This window comes from Zingiber officinale, chromosome 4B (genome assembly GCF_018446385.1).
Source record: "Zingiber officinale cultivar Zhangliang chromosome 4B, Zo_v1.1, whole genome shotgun sequence".
In the NCBI taxonomy this organism is placed as follows: domain Eukaryota; kingdom Viridiplantae; phylum Streptophyta; class Magnoliopsida; order Zingiberales; family Zingiberaceae; genus Zingiber; species Zingiber officinale.
The window spans coordinates 128028745-128045977 of NC_055993.1; the positions used below are offsets into that span (position 1 = coordinate 128028745).

The window sequence follows — 17233 nt, forward strand, 5'->3', positions numbered from 1 at the left end:
GCTAACGTGAAATAGAGATGCAGCATATCCTCCGCACTGCAATTTTGATGAAAGAATTTAGGTTTTTGGTATCTGAATCCTTGTGCTTTGCATTGCCTTTGCGTTAAATAGAATGGCATGATAGTAAAATACCTGGTCAAGTGATGAAAACATACCAGCGTATTCTTTCATTTCTCTTGTTAGACCTTACAAAAGCAAGAGCCCAAAAACCTGACTCCTTAGCTTATACAAAATCGAGAGTTCAAACACACAAAACTTGATTGTTGCCTGAATTCGAACTTCTATAAGATGTGAAACCAATTCCGAAATCTGAAATTTCAAGTCGAAGCAATTTCGAAAGCAACAAAAATAGCTTAAACCTATTTTTCTTCCCCAGGCCCCAGCAAGCAATTCCTTGGAATATTAGACACAAAAAAACAATTAACCTATCAGCAGGAAAAAAAAAACACAGTAAAATAATATACAGGACTTCAAAATACAAAACAAAAACAGGTTCAAACAAGGGTTTATGTCATAATCCTACAAAGCAAGATAATATTCTAGTATTTCGGTATTCAGGATTTAACACACTACCCATTCAATCCACAACTTGGCGGTCTTTAACTGTCTGCATTTGACAGATAACATGAAGCAACAATCAACTCTTTGCCAGTATATGCACAACAGTTTAATGCCTTTTCCTAAACTGTGAGCTAAGAGAATCTATTTCTGAATACAACAACATATTAAGTTAATAATGGCCATGATCAAAGTTGCCAAATAGCCAAAACTACGAGGGGGGCATAGTATCGCCATTTAGCCATCAGATTCAACTAGGGCAGCAATACAAGGTGACAAAAGAAACCCTGTGCGTGCGCAAAGAATGAGTCAGGTAAAGTGGGCATGAAGACGAAGTTATCAAAGTTAATCGCAAAAGTCATCAAAAAGAGACTATCAATAATGCATGATTTATGATGCACAAGTAGTAGCAATAAGTTAATTCAGTGTTGCACCTTCATATATAAGATAACTAGGACTAGTGGGAAATAGGATAGATCTAGGGAAAGCAATGCGAAACTTAAAAATGAACCCAAGAAAGATTCATAGGCTGCAAATTTGAGATACGTTGATATGAGATGCATCAGATTATAAGCTAATTCTCCAGAGAAACAAATAACTAACTAAATAACCAAGATGGAATATAATAAAATTGAATTTGATGTTATTTTGCATTATGAACCTCAATGTTTAAACATGGAACTTCCAAAAATTAAATTGTTGTTCAAACGTGAAATATTTATTCCATTTCTTTACTGTTTTACTTATTATCTAATACTTAAAAATCTTTAAAAAAGCTTTGTTTTTAGTCTAATCTCAGCAACTTTCAACTAGCTAAACAATATGGGCTATTCTCAGCCAGAATCATCATCCACTTTGGATAAATTATGCTGACTAAGATATAATTAACGAGTTCTGGAAACTAAGACATCTTTTATGTTTGATAATACATAAAAGAGATTTACTGAGATAGAATAAGCCAATTATGTAGAAGTTGTATCTTTCACTGGCAAGATAGTTTTAACTATCAACGGCCACAAACATGCATGCTCCTCTAAATAGCCTTTAATATGAATTTTGCTAAAGGTAAAATATGATGATATGGAAGTAGTGGGACGTGAATGCAATAGCACAAAAGTAACACAAACAAGCATGCTAGTTTAAAAATGACTTTCAATAATTTTAAACAAAATTTTCATCACTCTTTTGTAAAATTTTAGTGGGATTATATTATCTTGCATCACTTTATTTTGGGAGAAAGCCATATGACACATGTATTCTACACTAATTTAATCTGAATGAGGAAATATCAGAGTTAAAGTTCCATACTTGATGTGCCAATGTATAAAGGTAGCTCTCTAATTATTCACCGTGAAAATGTCACTCATAACTGTTGCAGATCACCGGCAGTATATAGCCTGATCAATCTGTGGAGGAATCTGTTTTATTTCTGTTCCAAGTTCTTGTTCAATCCGATGCCTGTAGTCAGATTGATTTTCATGTCATGAAAATAAAATGGAAAAAATGCATTAGAATCTTGTGCATTGACAAATAACCATACAAGTTAAACCGGTCCTCATAGGTGATAAGATTGACAGCTAAACCAAGGTGACCAAACCTTCCTGAACGGCCAACCTGAAATCACCCAACTGTTAGCCTAGCAGAACATATTCCAGTACAAAAGAAAAACTTGTGTACACAGTCAAGTAGCACGACCGGTTTGATGATGAATCAATTCAAACATGAATGTCTAACTTGGGGCCTCGTATTTTTGGAGAAAATTAAGGCCAAATGTCATTCTCTTTAAAAATAAAAAAATAAAATAAAAATAAATAAATGAAATAGGCCACATAAAAATGTCATCTTAGATTGATAGTTCGTCTGTAATTTATTTATGTTTTCAGATGAATCAATAAATAAATGACAAGTAGTTCATGTTCCCTATAATATCTCTAAACGAATTGGTGGCATTTATAGTTAGCTAATATAAACACAGTATCAAGATCATACTCTGTGAAGATATGTTTCAGCGTTCTTTGGGAAATCAAAGTTAATGACAACATTAACAGCCTGAATGTCAATTCCCCTTGTAAAGAGATCTGCAACAGCAGCCAAAACATGTCAAAAGAGACAAGCATATTCAGACCAAGATATTGAACATGAAAAATTAGTCCAACTTCTCAGTATTGACTAGCATTTTAAGAAATATGCTCAATCTAGTTTTCCAGTCAAATATTAGCATGTTTTCCAAAAATCAATAAAACATTTCACACAGTGTATCAATCTTTATGATGCACAATATTAACCTATCCAAGAACTTTTAAAAAACTTGTAAAATCTAAAATTTCCATGTAAAAATATTTCCAAACAAAAAGTTTTTAATTTTAAACCACAACTTTCTCAAGAAGAATAATAAGATGAAGACCACAAATGAGGATAAGGCATTAAACTTGGGAAAGCATGACATGATATTGGACAAAACACAATTAGAATAAGGCTCCCCCTAATTTCCTTCCACTCCCATTAAACTTCTTTTTTTCAGCCAAGGTGGTACTTTTCTTGCTCCCCTTTGTCTAGATCTTAAAATCATGCGTGCATCACTCGAGATAACATGATTCAACAATGACCAATGCAGAAAATTATAAAGCCAAAAATTTCACTAGTTGTGCATGGAGTTGCCAAAAAACTGAGGTAATAGCAGTTATGATCATAACAATGAACATGCTTGATTCCAAACAAAAGCAAATGGCAACTCAAAGTAAAACATTACCATACCAGTGCAAACAAGATTCCTGCATGCACCATTGCGGAAGTCATGGAAAACACGATTTCTGTGATCTTGCAACATTTTAGCATGAATATAGAAGCAAGAATAACCCAGCTCAGTAATTTTCTTTGCTAGTAGCTCCACCCGGTTAACAGAGTTACAGAAAATAATAGATTGATTAATTTGAAGCTGTAAAAAACAGATAAACCCGTCATTCAAAGACTAAGGAAAATTTTGAAACAACAAAATAGTCCAAATAAGGATAAACCTTTGAAAAAAGGGTATTGAGGCAGTGAACCTTCTGCCTCTCTTCAACAAAAGCATAATATTGTGTTATTCCCTTCAGTGTGAGTTCGTCCATGAGATTGATAATATATGGTTTCGGAAGGTATCTGTCCTTAAAATCCTTAACAGTTACAGGAAATGTCGCTGAAAACATTAAAATCTGCCTATTAGCAGGAAGAAACTGAATAACATGTTCTATTGATGGCAGAAACTCTGGAGAAAGAAGCTTGTCAGCCTGTAAAATAAGAAATTTGGACTTGCCAATAAGAAAAGGGGATGAACAGGGAAAATCCAAAATTTGTTATTGCAAGAAACAGACCAGAAAGATGTCTGAGAAATATAGCATAGTCGTTAAGGATAAGGGAATATAGAATAAAATAATATCTTCAAACAATCAAAATTCCTCAATTAATCTAGCAAGATCAAACTTCAAAACATTACCTCATCCATGATAAGCATTGAGCAGTCCTTCAAGACACAGACCCCTTTTTTTGTAAGATCAAGTATTCGACCAGGAGTTCCAACCAGCAACTGGACAGGTTGATATAAACGCATAATGTCATCCTTCAGGCTAGTCCCGCCAGTAGTAACCATAATTTGAATCTTCAAATGCTTTCCAAGTTCCTTACAAACTTGCGATGTCTGAAGAGCTAATTCTCTAGTGGGAACCAATATCACAACTGAATAACAAAAGTTGTCAATTATTGGATGAAAAAACATTCAGACTACACAACTAACGTTAGTGTATAGTACATGAAGGGCTTCGTGGTATTAATGAGCTATATAGGTGGCTCTGTGTAGCATTTTATTTCCTTCATGTGCCGACAATGGAGATCAAGCACACTACGTAAAGAATAGATAATGCACAACAACGTAACAAAAATGGTGGACCGCATAAAGAATAGACAACGACTTTAAAACAATGATGTTAATGAGAACATAGAAAATATGAACTTGCAACTAGTAAGAAAAATGAGCAAGGAGAAGACTAATGATCACAACTACAAATGCTCATATCTGAGCCAAAATATAAACCAATTGCAGTTACAATTACTACAGTGGAAAAAAAAGTATGACCTTGAATTGCATTAAGATCTTGGTCAATTTTTTCAAGTGCAGGAATACAAAATGCAGCAGTCTTTCCTGTCCCATTTTTAGCTCTAGCAAGAATGTCGCTGCCAGTGAGTGCAATAGGAATGCTTTCTTCTTGAATAGGTGAAGGCCTTTCGAAACCCTTCTCGTATATGCCCATAAGAAGTTCTCGCTTCAGGAAATAGTCCTCAAACTCATTCCCTTTAGTTGCAGTTACATCCTGGCAATTATATACCCACAATTATTGCTAACATAATAGTCTTATAGACCAACCAAAAGATAACATAATGTATAGTTCATGGTCTACTTCATTGACAGATGAGGTGATGTGGGCAGTCAAACAATTCTAACAAACAAGATGGAGGAGTGTCTTTGAAAATTATAGAAAGGTGCTGCATATCATATACTGGCAGAATAGAGAATATCATACATTTTAATCATGCATTCAGTAATATGTCACATCTGGGAGGAAAAGAATTTATATATTAGTACAGAAATACATCTAATATGTAATACATAATCTTCAACTTGTTTAGATTATTACTTATGTTTATATATTTGAAATAACTGGAGATCCATTAGCATGAGGCGTTCCAGCAATTGGCTGCTCCAACAAAACACAAGATCAAGCTGGCTTTTCTTGTGAGTTCTCCAGGTGTCAAAAGCACACAGATAGTCTTGCCGCATCTAGAATTACAATATGGAAACTATCATACTAACTTGACAACGCTTGAGGATACCTAGCTAAGATACTAGCTCCACTATCCATACCTATTCAACTTTGTAAAACCATAGTAGCAATTCATTGTATTCATTAACTAGAAATGAACATGGAAACCAACTTCCAGTATGATATTCCTTTAGCCTAGTCATACAGCTAGAAGAACATAAACTTTACCTCTGTCTTGTAGCGTGTATCAGAAGGTGGTATGTTCAATTGTGCCTTCCAATCTTGGGAACTGAAATCAACAAGGATAAAATTAGTTTAAAATGTAAAGAAAATACGTGTTGAAATGATGTTGTGACAGTGACACAATGACTTTCCTAACTGAACTAAATAAGTGAAAAAAAATTCTTAACTATATGATACCACCAACTACATAGAAGACCATAGTCACTATAACTTACCAAAATAAGCTACAAATGATGCTCTAAACAATCACAAAAAATTGGGACAAATATGGCATGATAATGATGTTTATGTTTCTTAGAATGCTCTAGCATTATGCTCATAAGTTAAAAATAAGGAGCTGAGAAATTTTGAGAGCTTATTAGATCAAATGAGATTCAAATAGCATATGATCATGTTTTGTTTAGTTAAGTCATGAATGTGCATATTTAGTTTCCTTAAATATCGAAGTTGTTAATGATCTCAGCACAACTTTCCATATCTCAAATAGAAAAAATGGCAAATCAGGCCTGCTTGTTTAGCTAAAATTAAAAATAATTTGCATATTTAACTTCACTTAAACTCACAATTTCTCAAAATGCAGTCAAGGCCAACCGTCCTTGTCAATATAAAGTAAATTTTTCAAAACATAATTTCCGGAAGGAAAGAAGTTTTATCATCAATATACCCAACACCAAATAGTTGGGGCTAACACAGCTTTTATAAAATTGCAAATAGGTTTGTCAATATTGGATCATTTAGTGAAACCAAAATACTTATTTTAGTGTAATGTAATTCTATTAGTTTTAAGTATGTTGAAAAAATAAGCAGATCATGAAGGGAAAATATCAATTCATTTTCTTTTTTAATGATTCTTACTCATTTTACATCAAATGCAAGTCTAGATGAACTCATATAAATTCTATTCCTACCAATATGCTTCCACTTAAATTGAGGAGAGTATTTTATGTGACCGTAAAGGATCTCTAAAACTTAAAAAAAAAATTCTACAAAATGACAGTTAGACCTACTATGTTATATGGAGATGAATGTTGGGTTATGACTCGAGCACATTAGCAGAAAATGAGAGTTGTAGAGATGGGGATGTTATGGTGGATGTGTGGACATATGAGAATGAGCAGAATAAGAAATGAGAACATTAGAGAGAAAGTCGGAATTGCATCTATTGAGGGAAAACTCTGAGAGACGTTTAAGATGGTATGGATATTTACTTAGACGACCAATAAATGCTCCAGTTAGACAAACAAGCATATCAAACGAGAAAGAGGAAGACCAAAAAATAATTGATTAACAACAATAAAATAAGATAAAATTTATTTAAGTATAAATAATGATATAATAGTTGATAAAGCTCAATGACGTAAAAGGATCCATATAGCCGACCCCACTTAATGGGATAAGGCTTGGTTGTTATTGTTGTTGTATACTTCCAATGAAATTATTTACTTTTTAAATGATATTAGATTTTAGACAATATAACAAACAGCTCAGTAACTAACGTCTTTAGGCAAGTCATTGCTGATGTTAGCAAACTACATGGAATTTGATTTCAATTTTCAAATATAGTAGACAAATAAATGTACTATTACAGATTAATCAATTAGCATTGAATTTAAGTATAACAAATCCAAATCAATTTGATTATGTTGGCTAGGAAGAAGTTTGATTTCAAAGATCAACAAACTAAAAAACGAATTTCAGTTGATTAATTCAAAACACAGAACAAAAATTGAAAGAAAGGAAAAATAGAATATTATAAGGGGAGAAAAATGAAAAGGTGCTTCTAGAGATATAGAAGAATTTGTTGGTTTCTCTTAGTTCTCTAGATCAAGTTTTGCCACTAATGTAGCATTCGAAAACATGGGAAAATGCAATATAAATAAGGGGAGAAATGAAAAGGAGCTTCTAGACATAAAGAAGAATGTTTCAGGCTCTCTGAGTTCTCTACAAATGAGATTAGCCACTAATAGGAGGTAAAGAAATAGGTTAGAAGAAACATCTATTTTTTCTTTGCTCCTTGTTCCACTCTTCAAAAATTTTGATCTTCCACAGTACATTGCCTCTATAATTTTAGAATTTTGACATTTACTCCCTGTTCCACTCCTGAATATTGATAGAAAGATAAAAGGGTTGTCAATTACTAATTTTGGAGCATCAAGTGTGAGCTTATTCATAAAGCTGCGTACTCGTTAAATAGGAATACCTTTGCTTAAAAAATCCTAACTTTCACACTTTGTTGGGTTAGGCCCGGCCCCACAGAAGTTTCCCACCGGCTATAGAGGTGACCGGCCCGGCCCCACGGAAATTTCCCACCAACTATAGAGGCTCATTCAAATAGCCAACATTCTTGGGTCTGCTTCTCACTCTTCCCAGTGCGTCATAGCTGAGACTCGAACCTTAGATCCCTTGATTATCCATTGGAAGGCCAACACATAGTTGTTGGGTTCTTCCAATAAACTATGTAGTGTTATAGACTATATACGATCATATCAATTGCATAAGGCCTGACTCCTGAGGTAGATCTACCAATTATCCAGAAAAAATATTTTTTTTTTCAAATCATATAAGAATTGATCGATGATCCCAGTTTAGTAAACACTTAATTTCATGAACTGTTCACACTAGTCCTACCAACTCGAGAAGATACAACTTCCGAGATAACTGCATAAACACGTGACAGACACTTTCCAAGATATCCTAGCACAAATAGAAACAAAATCTTAGCGTATACCACATGAAGTATCAAAGAAAATCACCAAAATCAATAGCTGACATATATGCTTATCATCAGTGAAAGCAATTACTGAACTAAAAGAAGTAACTTCTAATTGATTTATCTAGATCTCCAAAAGAGTTGCGAGTGTTGAAACTGGCAAATTGCAGAAAAAAGAATCGAAAACATAAATGCTCGCTTTCTAGTTTACCTAGAATCAATCTCCTCGGATTGAACAGATTGCGCTGGTTCCCGATCACCGGAGTCACCTCCCAGAAGGTTCCTCCTCGACCACTGCTGCTGCTGATACTGGTGCTGGAACTGCGGACCCGGCTGCCCGTGCACATGGCTCCGCAGCACGTACTGCTGCTGCTGAGGAGTCCTCGGATAGAAACCAGGGTTTGCACTTCCGCTACCTCCTCGGCCATTCCCCATCCCAGGCGGAGGAAATCTACCACGAGGATTCATCTTCTACACAAAGCAATCCTCCCGCGCGAAGACGGACGAATCAAAGGCAAACCAACAAAAGATCTCTCCTTAAAAATCGAGAGATGAACAATACACTTAAAAACCAGAAAGCAACGACTAAATCTAGGGTTTTGCGATCGGGGAACTTCCCAAAAAAGCGCGAAAAGGGAGGAATTATCTGATTTTGCAGAAAGCGAGAGAAGAATAGCTTCCAGATCGAGGGTTTACTGCGCTAACGCAGTGATCTCTCTTCCTCTCGATCCCTCTCGAATCGAACTGAAGACGAGGCCGCGAAAGGAAATGGCGAAGCAGGTCTTCCAGAATGGAGACCAGTGGATGACACATATGCCCTTGTACATCATTTAATGAGACTATTTTTTTTTAAATATAAATGTCCCTTAAATCAATCTTTCAAATATTTATTCTATTTAAATTTTAAATTATATTTTTTAATTTATTTTTTCTTAATTCATATATTAAATAATTTTTAAATACATATTCAAAATATTTATTCTATTTCAAATTTAATTTTTCTTAATTTTTTTATTTTGGTTGACCTCGCATATATAATTTACATCGACTAATTTTATGGTGACTGATTTAATTATACAGAAATTTTTGTTAACTATTTTATTATCGAATATGTTCATCCCAAGCGGCCCAGTATCATTAATACCATGTTAAAATATAGATAAGTAAATCACAAAGGTATTTTTATCCTAATACAACGACAAAGATCCTTTATATAGAGGAGATCAAACATCTAATACGGTATTTTGCACCGATTAAGAATTAACTTTTAAATATATTAGAGCAAATACTTATGTATGTACCAACTGTGTCAATCTTGAGATAATTTTTTCATTATTATGTGGCATAAAGATGATAGCGCTCACACTAAATGACCCGATATCATAAGAATTTTTTTATTATTATATTATATATTCATAGGGTATTTTGATCCTCCGTAAAAGATAAAGTTATCACTTTAACAACCCCTATAGAATTATCCTATACTCTCTGAAAAAAAAAATAATGTAAAGTATTTACTCACAATAACAGTTTGTATAAGAGAAACCAGACACCCAATAAAATAATACCAATTGAAAATTCTGTACTAAGTGGCAATCATTTTGATCCTCTTATTATTTGTTAGGAAGGTCATAATTTTTAAATATTATTATAATTTTATCTTTATAATATTGTTGAGGTGAATTTAGAATATATAATAATTTAATATAAACTTTAAATTTAAATTTTGATTTTGAAAAAGTAAAATTTTAAAATTTTTGATTATCTGAATTTGAATATTTTTTTAAAAAAAATATTACAAATTGGGTGAAATTTATTTATTCGAATTAAAAATTAAAAATGTCAACTATTTGTAGTTCTAGCGACTCTGATGCGATACGGAAGAAGCGATGCGATGGACAACCCAACCCTGCAAAAGTTTGAATCGCTCCCTTGCAATCCCATTCGATCCTTGCTTTGGATCTCACCTCTCTACTTCTTTCTCCGGCAGGGTTGCAGTGGTGACAGGGGCCAACAAAGGAATCGGGCTCGAAATATGTAGGCAGCTCTCCGCCAGAGGAGTCACGGTGGTGCTAACATCCAGAGACGAGGAGAGGGGTCTCGCGGCCGTCCGCAAGCTCGAGGCCTCCGGCTCTGCCGATGTGGTATTCCATCAACTGGATGTCAATAAATCCGCTAGTATCGCTTCTTTGGGGGATTTCATCCATACCCGATTTGGAAAGCTAGATATACTGGTAAGAAGAAGAAAAACTGTTTTACTGTAATCTGAAGGTTACTCATCATCTGAAATTTTAATTAAATGTGTAATCAGAACAATTAGGGGTTTCCATGCTCATTAGCAGAAACACCCACGCTTCCACTGATTGGCCAGGATTTTAGACTGTATATTTGGTACTATAGTCATCAAGGATTTTGTTAGCATTGATATATGTAGTTGAAACATTATTAGCTCAGCGTTGTCATATCCTCCTTAACAAAACCCAGAAAGTAGCCACATCAATTTGCTCCAGAGTTAATTTTTTAGCTTCGCCAGCGGATATTAGAAAAGGTGATATAATCATAGGACTTACCTTGGAACATCCTAATAGCTACTTGTAGAGTAAGATAGAAGTAGTGCTCAATATTTCAGTATGAATTGCATTCCTTCTCCCTTTATTAGCAACTGTATAAAAGAACCTTTGTTCTTTGCATCACGTCCATAAAGCCATTTGTAACTTGGCAGTTACTGTCAAGTTCTGTTTTTAGAGTTTTGAGCTTCTTTCTCTCAGCTTCATTTCTGTCGTACAATTTTAGGAGTAGTAGTTGCTGATAGAGTTGCAGGTATTGAATCTTTGAGGTAGCCCTATAGACATTTTAGCTTCTCCACCAGGATGCAACATTTGCACCTAAACTGTGTTCTAAGAAACTCCTGAACTAGGGATGCTCAAGCCACAATTTTTTGGCTCTGAGAGGACAACGAGGGCTGTTGTAAATAGCAAGCAGGGAGTTGTCTGAGAGGACAATAACGAGGGCTCCCAAGGATCAGTAGAAATGGACAGCTCAGTAGACCAATCAAAGTCGTCTACTAGAGTGCTAAGCTCCCAAGGATCCGCATATGCTTAGGAGCTAAAGTTCAGCTTAGGGAAAGGTTATCTGTCACCCATGAGGAAGTCTTGCTTAGATAAACGTTGCGTTATTGGAGGCATTCCCCATGGGAAGAAGGACCAAGCCATTAGGGGAATTCAAGCTAAGAAAAACAGTATAAAAAAGTGGGATTCATCTATCAAATCTGTCTAACGCTTTGTAGAGTCTAATGTTAGAAGATGGCCAAATAATGTCGTGTCCAAGGGAAGAGTTGACCCTTACACTACTGAAAGAATACTGTTTGGAAAACATGAAAATTGAAAGGGTGGAATTTCATATCTCCTCTTTGACTATCTTGGTGACATTGTTTTTTCCAGGTGAATAATGCAGCTATTGGGGGAATAGCATCGAATACTCAGCTACTGGATTCCTCCAAGCAAGCGGTAAACCAAATCAATATCTTGAGACTTAAGGCACCTCAAGCATGTACAAGTACACTACTGGAACACAATTAAGACTATGTTTCATATTTTATTTTTTATTTCCTAAATTCAATATAGAAATAAAACCCTTAAAACACAAAAGACCACCAATTTCAGTCTTCCAATGGAAAGGGAAATAAAAACGCCAGATTGAATAGAGAAAAGAAATAGAAACATTATTGAAAGTGGTTTGTTGAACTGTATTTTTCTCTTATTTCTGAGCATTTGTGCTTTTACTTTGGTTGTGTATGATTCTTTCTCTGAGGAAAACGTTATAGATGCAGCCAGTTAGCTCATCAGGCCTGGCAAATGCAATTGTAGAGACTTATGAATTAGCCGAAGATTGCATCAACACAAACTATTATGGTCCAAAAAGAGTGACAGAGGCATTTATCCCTCTGCTTCAGTCATCCCAATCACCAAGGATAGTGAATGTATCCTCACTCTATGGGAAACTGCAGGTACAACGTCCATTATGAAATATACAATCTTTTTCCCTTCTCCAATCTGCAACTTACTCTACTGTATTGTTCTTCCCCATGTCAGTACATCCGCAGCGAAAGAATCAAAGAAGAGCTAAGGAATGTGGATACTCTTTCAGAAGATAGATTGGATCAACTGGTGCAGGCCTTCATGAATGATTTCAAGGAAGGGAAGTTGGACCAAAATGTCTGGCCAACGAGAAACATGGTGGCATACAAAGTCGCTAAAGTTGCTTTGAGTGCTTACACAAGAATCCTCGCAAAGAGGTACCCAAAATTCTGCATCAATTGTGTCAATCCTGGTTTTGTTAAGACAGATCTAAACTGGAACCTTGGAGTTCTGCCTGTTGAAGAAGGAGCTGAGGGACCTGTGCTTCTAGCCATGCTCCCTGATGGAAGCCCCTCAGGGCTTTTTTATGATCTGAAAGAAGTTTCCTCCTTTGAATGAAATGATTAACTCAAATGTTGCAACACTTAAAACTCTTGTTTTCTCTGCAAGAGCAAATGTTGATGGAAATTTTCCATAAGGCCAAACTGGTCATAATAGTTGAATATTTGGATTATCATAAAAAAAATGTACCTTAATTATTTAGTTATTATATATGGTGGCATAAAGGTGAATACGCTCATCCTCAGCGTCCCCGTCAATTCGTCCCAGAGCCAACACGGAGGAGGTAAATCACGGACGACTACTAGCCTTTAAAATAATAACTAGCATATAAGGGAGACATTTACCTCGGCTTTGCCGAGATTCGAACACCAGACTCATGGTGACAATACCTCATGTGCTAGCCACTAGACCCATCCGAGGGGACAATTTAGTTATTATATATGTTCCTACATGAGATCTCTGATAAACGAGCCATCAGACAGTTTGTTTGTCTTCTAAGTTGATGAAGTCACTGAATGCTGAGGAGGGTTGATCGTCTTGAAAGCTCGCAAAGTTGGAAAGAGAGAAAGAGAGTATTTGAATGGAGGTTAGGGGATGTCTTCGCTCAGTCACTCTGATGTTTAAGTAAAATCTCCTATAGGGGAGATGGAAAAAAAGAACAATAAATAAGAAGATGCGGGAATTTTTGAGTGTGTGCGCGGACCTCCATTGTAGGTGCACTCATTTTATATCACAACTGTCTAGTACCTCTTTGGTATTAATTGATGATGGGATGTCAGTCGTACTCCATCTTTTTAGAAAAGAAGACCATCCTTTGTGAGTTATCATACACAGGTGCACCATCTTGTTTCACAAACTTTGACATACGTGAGGTATGGGATCAGAGGATTTGATCATATTAGGTTATAGGATGTCAGGCTTACATAATTGAGCTAGATAGACTTGAGCATCGGGTCAGTAAGAGTTGAGTTGAACAACACAGCATCTCGTGTCAGTGGAGCTGATCCAAGCAAGATCGTTGAATCCTAATTATGCAGAAGGACACTGTTAGATCGGTAGGACTGAATGGAGATGTGCAGAGTGTCGGATCGAGTCGATAGAGACGAGCCGAATGGCACTGACCTGTCGGATAGGTAGAGCTAAGCTGAACAGGATAATGTGTCGAGTTGGGTCAATAAAGATGAGATCGCGGTCTTATAAGTCAACGAAGAACAAGTGTCATGGAGAAGATTGTAAATGCTGTACAAGGGGATTTACATAAGCCAAATCTCTGGGGTGGAGATAGACTGAACCAGAGGAATCAGGTCAGCCGAGTCCAAGATGTTGGAGTAGATTGGACTAGAGGAGTCGAGCAAGTTGAATCGAAGATGTTGGATAGATCCAACCGGAGGAATCCAGTAAGCCGAGTCAACATCGACTTGCTTGACCTTTGATCAGGTAGCGAAATCGAACGACTATGTGTCTATGTGTAGGCCACATGCTATCACCCCATCAATATATTTTATATTGGCAGATTAATTTACAAGTATTATTATTTCACTTTCTGATAGAATTTTCCTTATCTTTTCGATTGGTTGTTTTAGATATTGCAGATTCAATCTCCGCCACTCGTTTCGGTGCCAAAACTGCATCCATTCATTTTGTCCGTGCGTTTCCTTCCGCCAGTCTTATCACCCTGCGTCCTCCCCAGATTCCTCCGCCTCCAGCCCTCGACCGTGCACTCGAACCTCATCCCATGGCCGCTACAGTCCTCGAGTCGCTGGTCGTCCCCTCCCATCGTCCTCACACCACCGCGCCGAGGGCTGCCGCCGCGCTCTTCCCACTCGCCGGCGGCCGTGGGTTGGGCCTCATCCCCAGGTTCCGCGGACTTAGATGCGCGTCGCTTCCCCTGAGGGCCGCCGCCGCGTCCAGATCGAGGATGGTCGGGAGGAGGGCGGCCGGCGCATTCGTCTGTGAGGCGCAGGAGACCGCCGTCCAGCGTAATGTTTTCCTTCCCGATTCTCTTATAGGGTTTGGATTACGGTGTCGTGGTTTCGAAAGTTTAGCTCTTTTTTTAGCTGTGAAGGGTTTTATCAAGTTCAGCGAGGTTTTTGGTATTCTATACTCGAACTCGATGACCAAATTGATAAAAACTAAAGTAGAGGATTGAAGCAGTTGGAAGTAATGTACTCCTCGTCAGGTGCTTGTGCTTCCCACAAGTCGTATCTTGAACGAAGAGGAAGATGAACATGGCAGACGCTTCCTGCCTTCTTCCTTGACTCCTTACTCAGAAGCAGCATTAAGATGCCACACCATTTTGTTAAGATCTTTAGGTGCTTTCTTGGTCTTAACTCCTACTCCATAGCTAAAGCAAATAGACATATTGCCTCCCCTGGTGATGAATATTTTCTAGTTCAGGTATTCCTTTTCAAAAAGATCTTTAACCTAAACAACTTGATGGATTGAAAATTTGCCAATTTCTCATTCTTGACAGCTTTTCCTTATGTAATTATAAGTTGATATGTTTTAGTGCCGTTGTATTTATAGTCCAAGTTGAGGTTGATACAATTTTAATACAAAATATTCTTTATCTAACTGTTCGGGGAAACAACTTGGACTGAAATATGCCAATTTCATATCTTGATAGTTTATCAGCATATTTAAGTGTGTTGATATCATCTTAGGTTAACTTCTGAAAATTTTGATACAAAATTATAAGTTGACATGTTTTAGTGTCTTTGTATATATACTCCAAGTTGAAGTTGATACAATTTTGATACAGAATATTGTTTATCTGTCTGTTTGGTGGAACAACTCGACTGAAATATGCCAATTTCATATCTTGATAGTTTGTCGTCATATTTAAGCGTGTTGATATTGTCTAGGTTAACTTCTGAAAAGTTTGATGCAAAATATTGATTATCTAGTTGCTTTGTGAAACAACTTGATGGCTAGAGAAGAGTATTTTGGTACAATGGATACCTTTTATTATGGTGATCCAAACATAGAATTCTTCATTAGCTGGGTGTTGACCTTATATAAAACCTTTAGGATGGTTTTTACCCCGCCTAGGGGGATTAGGCTTGGTTTTTTATCATTGCCAACTCGCGCACAAATTTACGCCTATGTGAATTATCATTTGTTTTAGAACACAACTTTGTGATGCTAAATTTGTAGACTTGTTTCATCTTCATTCGTGCCTAGTTATCGTAAAGATGCATGGACAATGTTTACTTCTTTTTTTATCTATAATGAAGCACGCTTTTCATAACATTGCAGTTGCAGATGTATCTAAAGATACATGGCAGACACTCGTTCTGGGTTCAGACGTCCCAGTTCTGGTTGACTTTTGGGCTCCTTGGTGCGGACCATGCCGAATGATTGAGCCAACGGTTGCCAAATTAGCAAAAGTTTATGAAGGCAAGCTGAAATGCTATAAGCTCAACACTGATGAAAACTCTGAAATAGCTAATCAATACGGGATTCGCAGCATCCCAACCGTAATGATCTTCAAAAGTGGAGAGAAGAAGGATACTGTGATTGGAGCTGTGCCGGAATCTACTCTGGCCACATCCATCGAAAAGTTCATCTAGAGATGACTACAAGGATTGAAATTGGTTCAAGGAGTCTTTTTCTTAGTTTCATTAATATTTTTGCATTCAGCTCTCTGTGCTGTATATATTATGCTTTTACCCTTCAACCAAGTTATATTGCTCACTGCTGTAAGAAGCATTTGCTGAAATCTAAATTTCTGCTTAGCAATTTTCTGGTTTTACTCAAACTAATATTAATACATTATCTAATGTTCAATAAAAAAAATCATAATTGATCAAATTAATTAATTTTGTATATTTATTTCAATGAAAAAATTGATTCACACGGCATGGATTTTTACAATACAAGCATTACCCTGAGACTATAGTGCAATGAAGAGGGTTCAGTTGTTTCCTAAATATTCAGGAATCAGAAATCAGTTGTCTCCTAAATATTCATAGTGATTTCTAATTACGATATATTTACAAAGATTTTTCCTTCAAATGAGATTTATAATTAAGGGGTGCTTACAACTAGGGATATAAACGAATCGAATAAGTTCATAAGCTTTTCAAGACGATTCAATAAATATTTGATTTGTATTCGAATTTATCGAATTCAAATCGAATTTAAACATGTTCGAACTTTTTTCGAGTCGAATTCAAACTCAAATTATTTAGTTCGATAGTTTACATAGCCTTAATATTTTATTAATATAATATAATTATATATTAAATAAATAATTTTAAACCTTTCAAATATTTATATTTGAACAATAGCTTGAATAACTCATGAACATATTTGAATCTTCCGAGCCGAACTCTGACTCGAGCCGAATCCAAGTTAAAAATTTTAAACTTTTCGAACTTCAAATCAAGCTTGAACTCAAATATAACAAATTCAAGCCTTAAATTTTTCTTCATATTCGGCTAAATTCGACTCATTTACACCCCTACTTGTAATTAAAAGATGCTGTACTTCTGAATTGCCTGCCGCCT

General features: G+C 36.0%; 3 protein-coding genes across 5 annotated transcripts; 2 read left to right on the forward strand and 1 right to left on the reverse strand.

Annotated features, from left to right (window-relative positions):
* Nucleotides 1-451: 451 nt before the first annotated feature.
* On the reverse strand, nucleotides 452-9125 carry LOC121976619 (DEAD-box ATP-dependent RNA helicase 6-like). 2 transcript variants are annotated; one of them, XM_042528863.1, is made up of 10 exons: nucleotides 8516-9124; nucleotides 5580-5640; nucleotides 4667-4901; nucleotides 4031-4269; nucleotides 3573-3824; nucleotides 3313-3493; nucleotides 2548-2636; nucleotides 2099-2172; nucleotides 1867-2016; nucleotides 452-845 (listed from the first exon to the last, which is right to left on the reverse strand). In XM_042528863.1, the coding sequence occupies exons 1-9, from the start codon at nucleotides 8770-8772 to the stop codon at nucleotides 1938-1940; spliced, it is 1467 nt and encodes a 488-aa protein (XP_042384797.1). In that variant the 5' UTR covers nucleotides 8773-9124; the 3' UTR covers nucleotides 452-845; nucleotides 1867-1937. The 2 variants fall into 2 exon arrangements, with proteins under 2 accessions (XP_042384797.1, XP_042384798.1); XM_042528864.1 differs by lacking the exon at nucleotides 452-845 and having other exon boundaries at nucleotides 1874-2016; nucleotides 3308-3493; nucleotides 8516-9125.
* A 1026-nt stretch (nucleotides 9126-10151) lies between these two features.
* LOC121976620 ((+)-neomenthol dehydrogenase-like) lies at nucleotides 10152-16463 on the forward strand. 2 transcript variants are annotated; one of them, XM_042528865.1, is made up of 6 exons: nucleotides 10152-10221; nucleotides 10295-10538; nucleotides 11745-11810; nucleotides 12128-12310; nucleotides 12396-14701; nucleotides 15981-16463. In XM_042528865.1, the coding sequence occupies exons 1-5, from the start codon at nucleotides 10175-10177 to the stop codon at nucleotides 12777-12779; spliced, it is 924 nt and encodes a 307-aa protein (XP_042384799.1). In that variant the 5' UTR covers nucleotides 10152-10174; the 3' UTR covers nucleotides 12780-14701; nucleotides 15981-16463. The 2 variants fall into 2 exon arrangements, with proteins under 2 accessions (XP_042384799.1, XP_042384801.1); XM_042528867.1 differs by having other exon boundaries at nucleotides 12134-12310.
* Nucleotides 14389-16463, forward strand: LOC121976621 (thioredoxin 1-like). The gene is made up of 2 exons (XM_042528868.1): nucleotides 14389-14701; nucleotides 15981-16463. Exons 1-2 carry the CDS (start codon nucleotides 14458-14460, stop codon nucleotides 16292-16294), a joined length of 558 nt encoding a protein of 185 aa, XP_042384802.1. The 5' UTR covers nucleotides 14389-14457; the 3' UTR covers nucleotides 16295-16463.
* Nucleotides 16464-17233: the final 770 nt, after the last annotated feature.

What these genes read in the sequence shown, in the direction of transcription:
- LOC121976619 (XM_042528863.1), bottom strand. Translation starts at nt 8,772, where the DNA reads ATGAATCCTCGTGGTAGATTTCCTCCGCCTGGGATGGGGAATGGCCGA. An exon ending in TCAATACCCTTTTTTCAAAG is followed by an intron (nt 3,494 to 3,572) that starts GTTTATCCTTAT and finishes TGTTTTTTACAG; the next exon opens with CTTCAAATTAATCAATCTAT. An exon ending in CTGAAACATATCTTCACAGA is followed by an intron (nt 2,173 to 2,547) that starts GTATGATCTTGA and finishes GGGTGATTTCAG; the next exon opens with GTTGGCCGTTCAGGAAGGTT.
- LOC121976620 (XM_042528865.1), top strand. Translation starts at nt 10,175, where the DNA reads ATGCGATACGGAAGAAGCGATGCGATGGACAACCCAACCCTGCAAAA. An exon ending in GACAACCCAACCCTGCAAAA is followed by an intron (nt 10,222 to 10,294) that starts GTTTGAATCGCT and finishes TTTCTCCGGCAG; the next exon opens with GGTTGCAGTGGTGACAGGGG. An exon ending in CACTCTATGGGAAACTGCAG is followed by an intron (nt 12,311 to 12,395) that starts GTACAACGTCCA and finishes TCCCCATGTCAG; the next exon opens with TACATCCGCAGCGAAAGAAT.
- LOC121976621 (XM_042528868.1), top strand. Translation starts at nt 14,458, where the DNA reads ATGGCCGCTACAGTCCTCGAGTCGCTGGTCGTCCCCTCCCATCGTCCT. An exon ending in GCAGGAGACCGCCGTCCAGC is followed by an intron (nt 14,702 to 15,980) that starts GTAATGTTTTCC and finishes ATAACATTGCAG; the next exon opens with TTGCAGATGTATCTAAAGAT.